This window comes from Salmo trutta, chromosome 6 (genome assembly GCF_901001165.1).
Source record: "Salmo trutta chromosome 6, fSalTru1.1, whole genome shotgun sequence".
Classification (NCBI taxonomy): domain Eukaryota; kingdom Metazoa; phylum Chordata; class Actinopteri; order Salmoniformes; family Salmonidae; genus Salmo; species Salmo trutta.
The window spans coordinates 37,674,662-37,686,989 of NC_042962.1; the positions used below are offsets into that span (position 1 = coordinate 37,674,662).

A 12,328-nucleotide genomic window follows, 5' to 3' on the forward strand; every position below is an offset into this window, starting at 1 on the left:
ATCTCACTAATACTTTCAATCTCAAAATAGTTGGCAAAAACCGTGCTGCTGTTGTTACTTTAAAGTCATCACGTCTCTGTCTGAACTGTTCTTTGTATGGGAAAATTTTCAAATATGCATTTTAAAAACTGTAGATTACTGAATATAGTATATTTGCAGTGGGCTAACTCTTGTTTTTTGTGTGGTAGTCTCTTTCCTCAGAGGTGATTCTGGAGAACAGTAAGCTAGCTGAGGGAGTTACCATCACGTACCAGTCACGCTGCAAGAACGGAGTGACTGGTGAGGGAGAGATGGGAAGAAAATGTTCTAACATCTCCATTGGAGACGAGGTGGTAACCAAAACATCCGCAATTGTTTTCTATTCTAAATATAGATCTATTTTTTCATCTTTCGGGTTCAGTTATTTCAGTTTTCTGACCAAGTGCATTGGATTTGTCCATTATTAGATGTCCGACTAGTCAAATGCATCGTTTTTTTATTATGAAATGTAATTAGTGTGCCCTTAGTGTGAATGCATTCCTTCATCACTTATCTGTAGGTGTCTTTCAACATAAGCATCACAGCTAAGCAGTGTCCTAAGATGGGCAAACCAGAGACCATCAAGATCAAACCCCTTGGGTTCACAGAGGAGGTGGAGATCGCTCTGAACTTCATCTGTGAATGTGACTGTCACAAAAACGGCACTGAGAACAGTGAAATCTGCCACAACGGCAACGGGACATATGAATGTGGAGCCTGCAGGTAAGGCACTTATGTTTCACAGGCAGAAGATCTTAACCCTTATTTACCTTTCATATTGTAATACTGTCCATGGCATAGAGAAAGTGTACAGTATGTTTGATACTGTATGTATAATGCATTGTAAATCTAATTCTATAGTCCATTGATATGTAACTGATTTCCGGTGTATTGCATCGGTTTGTCTGAATATTCTACAATATTGGCATGTTGTTGTAAAAAAGGATTACATTTGATTTTCTTTATTGTCGCTCAGGTGCAACGAGGGCCGTATAGGTAGACATTGTGAGTGCAGCACCAACGAAGTGACCAGTGAAGACCTGGATAAGAACTGTCGTAAAGACAATGGTACAGACATCTGCAGCAACAACGGAGACTGTGTGTGTGGAACCTGCGAGTGTAAGAAGAGGGAGAACCCAGAGGAACGCTACAGTGGAAAGTTCTGCGATTGTGACAACTTTAACTGTGACCGCTCCAACAACAAACTCTGTGGAGGTAAGTCATCAGTTGAGCTGCTGTGGTGTGCAATATGCATGTGTCGAAGAAGATAAATGCGTTAAATGATATCATTACAGATTATGCTTACTGTGAAATGATGGCCAAGCTCTACCATCTGAAGACAAGTGTGACATCCTGCTCTGCACACAAATGAGTGACCTTGTGATCGTTTGTGGTTATAATGAGCCCATTTCCAATGAAATTACAGATCATTGCCCGTTATGAAATTAGATTTACCCTCGTTAATGTCAGCCTTTTTTATCTGTGATTGTATTTGATCTTTGCAGGGTAATCTCTCATCTCTGACCCTGTGTGTGTTGTGGCAGGACATGGTCGTTGTGAGTGCAGGGTGTGTATCTGTGATGCCAACTGGACGGGCAGTGCCTGTGACTGTTCTCTGGACACCACAACCTGCCTGGCCTCTAACAAGCAGATCTGTAATGGCCGGGGCACCTGTGAGTGTGGCACCTGCAAGTGCACTGACCCCAAGTTCCAGGGGCCTACCTGTGAGATCTGTCCCACCTGTCCAGGAGTCTGCGCAGAACACAAGTGAGTTGAATAAAGGAATTAATTAATTGTATTTGATCATTATATTGTTTTAACAATGAAAAAAACAACTATTTGCTGTATTTCCTTGTGGGAATGTTATATGTGTATTACATAAAGGTTTATTGTAATGGTTGAAAATAATTCTGCTTTTTTTCCCCCCGTTCTTTTTTTTAAGGGACTGATTCCTTCTCTCTTTCCTCGGCCTTAAGTTTGCCTCATAACCTTTTTAAATAGGCATCTAGCTTTCTTCATTTAAACCGACTTAACCTCCATTATTTTTGTGACCGCTGTTTCCTTTCTTCCAATCATTCCAAAAAAGGGAACTATGGACCGTTTAGACGACTGTGATATCTAAAACCACTAGTGCGAGTTACACTCTTAGATAAAAGGGTTATTCGGCTGTCCCCATAGAATAACCCTTTTTGCTTCCAGAGAAAACCCTTTTTGATTCAACATAGAACCCTTTTGGGTTCCCAAAACCCAAAAGGGTTCTACCTGGAACCAAACAGGGTTCTTCAAAGGGTCCTCCTATGGGGACAGCTGAAGAACCCTTTTAGGTTCTAGATAGAAAAAATATGCTAACAGCATTGCCCACTATAGACGCTTGCATAAACCTCAATATTTAGCTTTCTTGCATTCCAATAGACAAGTGAATATGTTATAAGTCTAGGAATCCCAATGTGAGACTACCTGCATGTGTTACTCCATCTGTACAGAGTTTAATGTCAATGTCCTGTCTTCCACAGGGAGTGTGTTCAGTGCAGGGCCTTTGGGACGGGGGAAAAGAAGGAGACGTGTGAGAGGGACTGTAGCTACTTCAACCTGATCAAGGTGAAGGACCGAGACAAGCTGCCCCAGCCAGGACAGGCCTTCCCCCTGATGCACTGTAAGGAGAGGGATGCCAATGACTGCTGGTTCTACTACACCTACGCTGTCAACAACAACACAGAGAAGGAGGTCCATGTGGTGGAAACACTAGGTGAGAGAATATGCAGTCTATGGCATGGCATTGTGGCTGAGGATATAACAGAGTGAAAAATAGGTTTATTTGTTTTATCCATTGAGTAGTGTTGTGATTAGAGCAAGGAGTTCTTGCCCTGACCGTGAAGAACTGACCAGAAGTTCCTTGTCCTAGATGCAGTATAATGCAAATCAGAACGTAATTGTGTATATGAATTTGATTTTACATCAGCTGACTTGCCTGGTTAAATACCCAAAAAAATATTGGGCTAACTTAATTTTCTTGCTGTGGGTTTCCCTGTCTGTGTTCCAGACTGCCCTGCGGGCCCGGACATCATCCCCATCGTGGCTGGCGTTGTGGCGGGCATTGTGCTGATCGGCCTGGCTTTGCTGCTCATTTGGAAGCTGCTCATGATCATCCACGACAGGAGGGAGTTCGCCAAGTTTGAAAAGGAGAAGATGAATGCTAAATGGGACACGGTAAGAGTGAATAGTAGACACAGTACCAGGCAGCCATCTTTGAGAAGTTTGTAATGGCGATTATGTATTTTTGCCGGTCTTAGTTTATATTCTCCCTGACTAATTTCAGTAGGTTGATTGAGACATGGAAAACAGGTGTTATAGATATGACCACCGTGTGAATCTCTTAAACAGAGAATGGACTCCTAGAGAAATATAGAGTTGGAAACAGTGTTGTACTCTCTCAACCTTTGATGACTGTAACAGACCTGTTGATGATGATGATTTTATAAGACGCAGACAGTCCTACTCAATTTCAAAATAAATATCTTAGAAGTTTGAAGTAATCTCTGTGCAAAATAGAGAAACTAAAAAACAGAAGCCTTTTTGGAATGTGAAGGTCCCTGAATACACATACAGTACCAGTCAAAAGTTTGGACAAACCTACTCATTCAATGGGTTTTTCTTCATTTTTACTATTTTCTACATTGTAGAATAATAGTGAAGATATCAAAACTATGAAAGAACACATATGGAATCATGTAGTAAGCAAACAAGTGTTAAACAAATGAAAATATATTAGTTATGAGATTATTCCAAGTAGCCACCCTTTGCCTTGATGACAGCTTTGCATACTGTTGGCATTCTCTCACCCAGCTTCATGAGGAATGCATTTCAACAGTCTTGAAGAAGTTCCCATACATGCAGAGCACTTGTTGGCTGCTTTTCCTTCACTCTGCGGTCCAACTCATCCCAAATCATCTCAATTGGGTTGAGGTCGGGTGATTGTGGGGGCCAGGTCACATGATGCAGTACTCCATCACTCTCCTTATTGGTCAAATAACCCTTACACAGCCTGGAGGTGTGTTGGGTAATTGTCCTGTTGAAAAACAAATGATAGTCCCACTAAGCGCAAACGAGATGGCGTATCGCTGCAGAATGCTGTGGTAGCCATGCTGGTTAATTGTATCTTGAATTCTAAATAAATCACTGACAGTGTCACCAGCAAAGCACAATCACACCACCTCCTCCATGCTTCAGTGGGATCCACACATTCAGAGATCATCCATTCACCTACTCTGCGTCTCACAAAGACACGGCGGTTGGATCCAAAAATCTCAAATTTGGACTCGTCAGACTGAAGGACAGATTTCCACCGGTCTAATGTCCATTGGTTGTGTTTCTTGGCCCAAGCAAGTCTCTTCTTCTTATTGGTGTCCTTCAGTAGTGGTTTCTTTGCAGCAAATTGTCCATTTAGGTCTGATTCACGCAGTCTCCTCTGAACAGTTGATGTTGAGATGTCTGTTACTTGAACTCTATTAAGCTGCAATCTGAGGTGCAGTTAACTAATGAACTTGTCTTCTGCAGCAGAGGTAACTCTGGGTCTTCCTTTGCTGTGGCGGTCCTCATGAGAGCCTGTTTCATCATAGCGCTTTATGGTTTTTGCGACTGCGCTTGAAGAAACTTTCAAAGTTCTTGAATTGTTCCGAATTGACGGACCTTCATGTCTTAAAGTAATGATGGACTGTCGTTTCTCTTTCCTTATTTGAGCTCTTCTTGCCATAATATGGACTTGGTATTTTACCAAATAGGGCTATATACTGTATACCACCCCTACCTTGTCACAACACAACTGATTGGCCCAAACGCATTAAGGAAAGAAATTCCACAAATTAACTTTTAACAAGGCACACCTGTTAATTGAAATGCATTCCAGGTGACTACCTCATGAAGCTGGTTGAGAGAATGCCAAGAGTGTGCAAAGCTGTCATTAAGGCAAAGGGTGGCTACTTTTAAAAATCTCATATGTTTTGATTTGTTTTACACTGTTTTTGGTTACTACACGTTTCCATGTGTTATTTTATAGTATTTATGAGTTCTTCACTATTATTCTACAATGTAGAAAATAGTAAACAAAGAAAAATCTTTCAATGAGTGGGTGTGTTCAAACTTTTGACTGGTACTGTACATCTGTCTTTTCCTGGGAGTTGCTGCAGAAGCCTAGTTTGGTTGGTGGTGTTCTTCTGCCATCTAGTGTCGTGTTAACCACACAGCGGGCAGAGGTTAAATTCTGGACAGCAGGGTGGTATTCATTAGGCACTGTTAGATTCTGGGGTTTTTACATCAGAAGTTAATGGTTATCTGTAGGAGCCAGATGGCTTTGGAATGTGTTGGGTGGATGTGAGGAAGTCACAGGATTGCTATAGGGGATACGGATGGACATCTGTGGATGAGGCAAATGAGGGGTTGAGGTCAGGTCAAATCCCCTTAAGGGAGAAATTATGGTTTATTACCCTATTACTTCGTCTTTCTGTCGAACCATAATAGATGTAAGGATTGGAGAGAAGGAGGAGTGCCTAAAATTGGAGTATATATATATATATATATATATATATATATATATATATATATATATATATATACACACACTTGTGGTGGTGGATACATGTTTTGTCTAATGCGGCTGTATTGATCCTCTGGGAAGAATTAAACTTGGTTAAGCTTTCATAGTGTCTGTTGAGTTATTTACTCTGAGAATTAGAACCTAACAGCACCAAATGTAAGAAAACAGACAGAGTACTACATGGAATTGTCTGTAAGAAACACTCATATCCCTTTTCCATTGCAAAGCATTTTGCTACGATATGCCCTAATGAATGTGACCCAGGATTTCCAAAATGCTTGATGATTCAGCACGTCCTAATTACTCTTTCAGACCAGCCACATGTGAGAGCTTCTCTGGTGAAATGGGCAGGGCGCTGAGGCTTCTAGACCCTCTCATTATGGTACATGGAGAAGACCTCAGACATCAATGACTGTATGAGAGAGCAGTCTGACCTGACTTGTACACATATACAGTTGAAGTCGGAAGTTTACATACACCTTAGCCAAATACATTTAAACTCAGTTTCACAATTCCTGACATTTAATCCTTGTAAAAAGTCACTCTCTTAGGTCAGTTAGGAACACCACTTTATTTTAAGAAAGTGAAATGTCCGAATAATAGTAGAGAATTTATTTATTTCAGCTTTTATTTATTTCGTTCACATTCCCAGTGGGTCAGAAATGTACATACACTCAATTAGTATTTGGTAACATTGCCTTTCAATTGTTTAACTTGAGTCAAACGTTTCAGGTAGCCTTCCACAAGCTTCCCACAATAAGTTGGGTGAATTTTGGCCCATGCCTCTTGACAGAGCTGGTGTAACTGAGTCAGGCTTGTAGTCCTCCTTGCTCGCACATGTTTTTTCAGTTCTGCCCACAAATTTTATATAGGATTGAGATCAGGGCTTTGTGATGGCCACTCCAATACCTTGACTTTGTTGTCCTTAAGCCATTTTGCCACAATTTTGGAAGTATGCTTGGGGTCATTGTCCATTTGGAAGACCCAATTGCAACCAAGCTTTAACTTCCTGACTGATGTCTTGAGATGTTGCTTCAATATATCCACATAATTTTCCATCCTCATGATGCCATCTATTTTGTGAAGTGCACCAGTCCCTCCTGCAGCAAAGCACCTCCACAATATGATGCTGCCACCCCAGTGCTTCACGGTTGGGATGGTGTTCTTCGGCTTGCAAGCCTCCCCCTTTTTCTTCCAAACATAACGATGGTCATTATGGCCAAACAGTTCTATTTTTGTTTCATCAGACCAGAGGACATTTCTCCAAAAAGTACAATCTTTGTCCCCATGTGCAGTTGCAAACCGTAGTCTGGCTTTTTTTTTTAGGTTTTGGAGCAGTGACTTCTTCCTTGCTGAGCGGCCTTTCAGGTTATTTTTTTAATTTGATTTATTTCACCTTTATTTAACCAGGTAGGCAAGTTGAGAACAAGTTCTCATTTACAATTGCGAACTGGCCAAGATAAAGCAAGCAGTTTGACACGTACAACAACACAGAGTTACACATGGAGTAAAACAAACATACAGTCAATAATATAGTAGAAAAATAAGTCTATATACAAAGTGAGCAAATGAGGTGAAATAAGGGAGGTAAAGGCAAAAAAAGGCCATGCTGGCGAAGTAAATACAATATAGCAAGTAAAACACTGGAATGGTAGATTTGCAGTGGAAGAAAGTGCAAAGTAGAAATAATTGGGTGCAAAGGAGCTAAATAAATAAATACAGTAGGGGAAGATGTAGTTGTTTGGGCTAAATTATAGATGGGCTATGTACAGGTGCAGTAATCTGTGAGCTGCTCTGACAGCTGTTGCTTAAAGCTAGTGAGGGAGATAAGTGTTTCCAGTTTCAGAGATTTTTGTAGTTCGTTCCAGTCATTGGCAGCAGAGAACTGGAAGGAGAGGCGGCGGAAGGAGGAATTGGCTTTGGGGGTGACCAGAGAGATATACCTGCTGGAGCGTGGGCTACAGCGTGGGCTACAGGTGGGTGCTGCTAAGGGGGAACTTTACCTAGCAGGGTCTTGTAGATGACCTGGAGCCAGTGGGTTTGGCGATGAGTATGAAGCGAGGGCCAGCCAACGAGAGCAACAAAGTACGTTCATCTCTAGGAGACAGAACGCGTCTCCTTTCTGAGCGGTATGACGGCTGCGTTGTCCCATGGTGTTTATACTTGCTTACTATTGTTTGTACAGATGAACGTTGTACCTTCAGGTGTTTGGAAATTGCTCCCACAGATGAACCAGACTTGTGGAGGTCTACATTTTTTTACTGAGGTCTTGGCTGATTTCTTTTGATTTTCCCATGATGTGAAGCAAAGAGGCACTAAGTTTGAAGGTAGGCCTTGAAATACATCCACAGGTACACCTCCAATTGACTCAAATTATGTCAATTAGCCTATCAGAAGTTTCTAAAGCTTGACATCATTTTCGGGAATTTTCCAAGCTGTTTAAAGGCACAGTCAAATTAATGTTTGTAAACTTCTGACCCACTGGGATTGTGATACAGTGAAATAATCTGTCTGTAAGCAATTGTTGGAAAAATTACTTGTGTCATGCACACAGTAGATGTCCTAACTACTTGCCAAAACTATAGTTTGTTAACAAGGAATTTGTGGAGTTGTTGAAAAACGAGTTTTAATGACTCCAACCTAAGTGTATGTAAACTTCCGACTTCAACTGTAGCAAGGGAATCTTCCCAGCACTCTTAATGATTCTCAACTTCTGAGCCTCTGATGCTGATGTAGAAATACTCCTTTCTCTAGGGATTCTTATTTTTATTTACTTTTTACCTCTTTTCCGTATATCATTGTTTCATTCCTTCTCATTTGTCTTTACCCATGATTTCATTTCATTCTGTCTCTGTTTCTCTTCTGTTGTTTTTTCCTGTTCTGAAATGTCTGTCCCACTCTCTCTACCCATAGCAAGAGAATCCTATATATAAGAGCCCTATTAATAAGTTCCAGAATCCAATCTATGGACGTAAAGCTGCGGTTCTATAAGTTTGTATTTACTTTCTCGTCTGTTTTCCTGCATGGGTTTCCTGTTTGTTTTATTTGTGTGTTTCTTTGTTTTTGTCAATGTACTGTAAGCTGTCACTATTTCATCAATCTCAATAATTCTGGCTTTCATTTGGTCACTCTTTGGGCCAAGTAAGTCAGTTGAGGAAACTGTACAGAAAGATCAACGATGGTATATTAAAACCAACAATAAACCCATATACTGTAAACTGTCCCCTCTGTTAATAGTTTGACTAGAGGTAAGTACTGTAACAGGTCATCACATATAAGCATATTACACTTCAGTTTAACCACAGTATGTACATTGTGTCATATTTGAAGCTATGATTGAAATGGCATGTGTCTGAGACGATTGTTGATATTTCTTCTAACAGTGTTACCTGGATGACAACACATGAATGCTTACTCAAAATGACACCAAGATATCCATATGATGGCATGATCTTTCCAAAGAATGCTTGATAATCATTTGATATTCTAAATGGGCTCGGATTTTCCTGTGGGTTTTTTTCCTCATAAATTGCAACTTTTGTCTTATGACTGACATGTTACAGTGAGGGAAAAAAGTATTTGATCCCCTGCTGATTTTGTACATTTGCCCACTGACAAAGAAATGATCGGTCTATATTTTAATGGTAGGTTTATTTGAACAGTGCGAGACAGAATAACAACAAAAAAATCCAGAAAAGCGCATGTCAAAAATGTTATAAAATGATTTGTATTTTAATGAGGGAAATAAGTATTTGACCCCTCTGAAAAACATGACTTAGTACTTGGTGACAAAACCCTTGTTGGCAATCAGAGGTCAGATGTTTCTTGTAGTTGGCCACCAGGTTTGCACACATCTCAGGAGGGATTTTGTCCCACTCCTCTTTGCAGATCTTCTCCAAGTCATTAAGGTTTCAAGGCTGATGTTTGGCAACTGGAACATTCAGCTCCCTCCACAGATTTTCTATGGGATTAAGGTCTGGAGACTGGCTAGGCCACTCCAGGACCTTAATGTCTTTCTTCTTGAGCCACTCCTTTGTTGCCTTGGCCGTGTGTTTTGGGTCATTGTCATGCTGGAATACCCATCCACGACCCATTTTCAATGCCCTGGCTGAGGGAAGGAGGTTCTCAACCAAGATTTGACGGTACATGGCCCTGTCCATCGTTCCTTTGATGCGGTGAAGTTGGCCTGTCCCCTTAGCAGAAAAACACCCCCAAAGCATAATGTTTCCACCTCCATATTTGACGGTGGGGATGGTGTTCTTGGGGTCATAGGCAGCATTCCTCCTCCTCCAAACACGGCGAGTTGAGTTGATGCCAAAGAGCTCCATTTTGGTCTCATCTGACCACAACACTTTCACCAGTTGTCCTCCGAGTCATTCAGATGTTCATTGGCAAACTTCAGACAGGCATGTATATGTGCTTTCTTGAGCAGGGGGACCTTGCGGGTGCTGCAGGATTTCAGTCCTTCACGGCGTAGTGTGTTACCAATTGTTTTCTTGGTGACTATGGTCCCAGCTGCCTTGAGATCATTGATAAGATCCTCCCGTGTTGTTCTGGGCTGATTCGCCGTTCTCATGATCATTGCAACTCCACGAGGTGAGATCTTGCATGGAGCCCCAGGCCGAGGAAGATTGACAGTTCTTTTGTGTTTCTTCCATTTGCGAATAATCGCACCAACTGTTGTCACCTTCTCACCAAGCTGCTTGGCGATGGTCTTGTAGCCCATTCCAGCCTTGTAGGTCTACAATCTTGTCCCTGACATCCTTGGAGAGCTCTTTAGTCTTGGCCATGGTGGAGAGTTTTGGAATCTGATTGATTTCTTCTGTGGACAGGTGTCTTTAATACAGGTAACAAACTGAGATTAGGAGCACTCCCTTTAAGAGGGAGTGCTCCTACCATTAAAATTATAGACTGATCATTTCTTTGTCAGTGGGCAAAGGCACAAAATCAGCAGGGGATCAAATACTTTTTTTCCCCTCACTGTACATATATAATGACTGTAAATTACAATTCTAACGTTTTCTTCTTGTTTCTCTTGTGCCTTCCAGGGAGAAAATCCCATCTACAAGAGTGCTGTTACGACAGTGGTCAACCCCAAATATGAAGGCAAATGATGGAGTTTCAGTTCTCTCAGAACAACACTGTATGCAAATATAGTTCTAGGGCATGAGAGGTATGGGGGGGGTGTAATTTTTGTCTTTGGTAATTTCTTCTTCTTGTCGCTTCAGTATTATAACGTTACATTTGGCCACTACATTTGGTCTTCTTACTAACAGTTTATTTTCTATGCAATCATTGTCTTTTAAAATGTACAGTTAGTTGTTATGTGTATATACTTTAAGGTGCTTTTTTTCTTGAAGAATTGGTTAGAAATAAGGTTTTTGCCACAGGACTGGTATGGGCCATGGGTTGTGCCTTTCAGAGACCATACCCATATGGGCACAGAGAGTGCTCTCTTTCTCTTCATGGACTTGTTATTATTGTGCCATTGAGTGTTAGACAGCACCTGAGACTAAAGCATACCAATATTTTGCATTATGGCTGTGAAGTATTTTTTCAACCATAGGGTACATATGTAGTAAACATTGATTTTGCCTTGCGATAGACTAGCATCCTGTCCAGGGGGTGTACTTGTATATCAACCTGCCTCACACTACAGAAACAGGAGATGGGCTCCTGTCATATGGGCCGTTCTGGCTCAGACAGGGCTATATACTTATTAATTTGTGGATAAATTAGTCATCCATCAAGCATGATTGCAAGAATCTGGATTCATCATTTGGGGTAGTTTTTAAAGATCACATCAATAGCATTCATTGTCAATCATGGAAAATCATTGAATGATTCTAACATAGTCATCAGGTAACATGTGCATCCCAAATGGCACCCAATTCCGTTTATAGCTTGCTACTTTTGACCAAACCTATAGGCCCCCTGGTCAAAAGTAGTGCACTACATGGGGAATAAGGTGCTATATTTGGGATGCATTCCATGTAATGTGTGAAGATGTGCTAAGAACTAATACATGGGAAGCATTGATGTTTAGATGTTAAAGGTTATTGCACTATTGATGAGAACAGGATTTGCCTTGCAAAAGGACTGAAAAGAAAAATGAATGATTTCATAAAACTGTCATAAACAGGCTATTTTAAAGGGATTAAAACCACTTGTATTAATGGGATAAAGAAATGTAAATCACTTAATTACATAATCAATTGACATGCATTTGTGACAAAATTAGAAGTTCCATTTATTTTTAGTATAATTTAGTTTTATTCTATAAGATTTCAGTATTCAACCTCAGGTCCTTTTCTGTACTCATTACTAGCAAAGCCAAATATCTGCCTTCTTTGCAAAGCCTTATTCCATGTGTTTCATGTTGATCAATGTTTAACAAATTGTAAACTTTGTTCTTAAAGCATACTGATTGATACAAGTTAGCTTGTTTTAATCTGTTGTTTCCCCCTTTTGAAATCATTGGGCTGGGGTAACCCCTCATCTGCAGTGCTTGTGTAAGATCAGTATTAAGTGAAAGGCCTCTTGGAATTGTTTTAAAATACAAAAACTCCTCAAAATACCACATCTTGTTTTTAAAGTGCCTTTTATTTCAATATTATGTTCACTTTTCCCACTGCTGTTTCTAAATTTATTTATTAAATAAGTACCTAAATGACATGGAATGCTTATTTTATTTTAGCTTTGCTACGTTGGTTCTAGAAA

General features: G+C 40.5%; 1 protein-coding gene across 4 annotated transcripts in view; it reads left to right on the top strand.

Moving 5' to 3' along the window:
• Positions 1-12,283, top strand: part of LOC115195888 (integrin beta-1) — a 48,867-nt gene extending 36,584 nt beyond the window's left edge. Inside the window, exons 10-17 of one of the 4 annotated variants that reach the window (XM_029756229.1) lie at positions 189-332; positions 539-741; positions 995-1,233; positions 1,563-1,785; positions 2,532-2,764; positions 3,059-3,225; positions 8,522-8,599; positions 10,657-12,283. In XM_029756229.1, the coding sequence (XP_029612089.1) occupies positions 189-332; positions 539-741; positions 995-1,233; positions 1,563-1,785; positions 2,532-2,764; positions 3,059-3,225; positions 8,522-8,599 (1,287 nt within the window). In that variant the 3' untranslated portion in view covers positions 10,657-12,283. The remainder of the gene's footprint in view (positions 1-188; positions 333-538; positions 742-994; positions 1,234-1,562; positions 1,786-2,531; positions 2,765-3,058; positions 3,226-8,521; positions 8,600-10,656) is intronic. The other 3 variants (XM_029756230.1, XM_029756231.1, XM_029756232.1) reach the window with 3 other exon arrangements.
• The last annotated feature ends 45 nt before the right edge of the window (positions 12,284-12,328 follow it).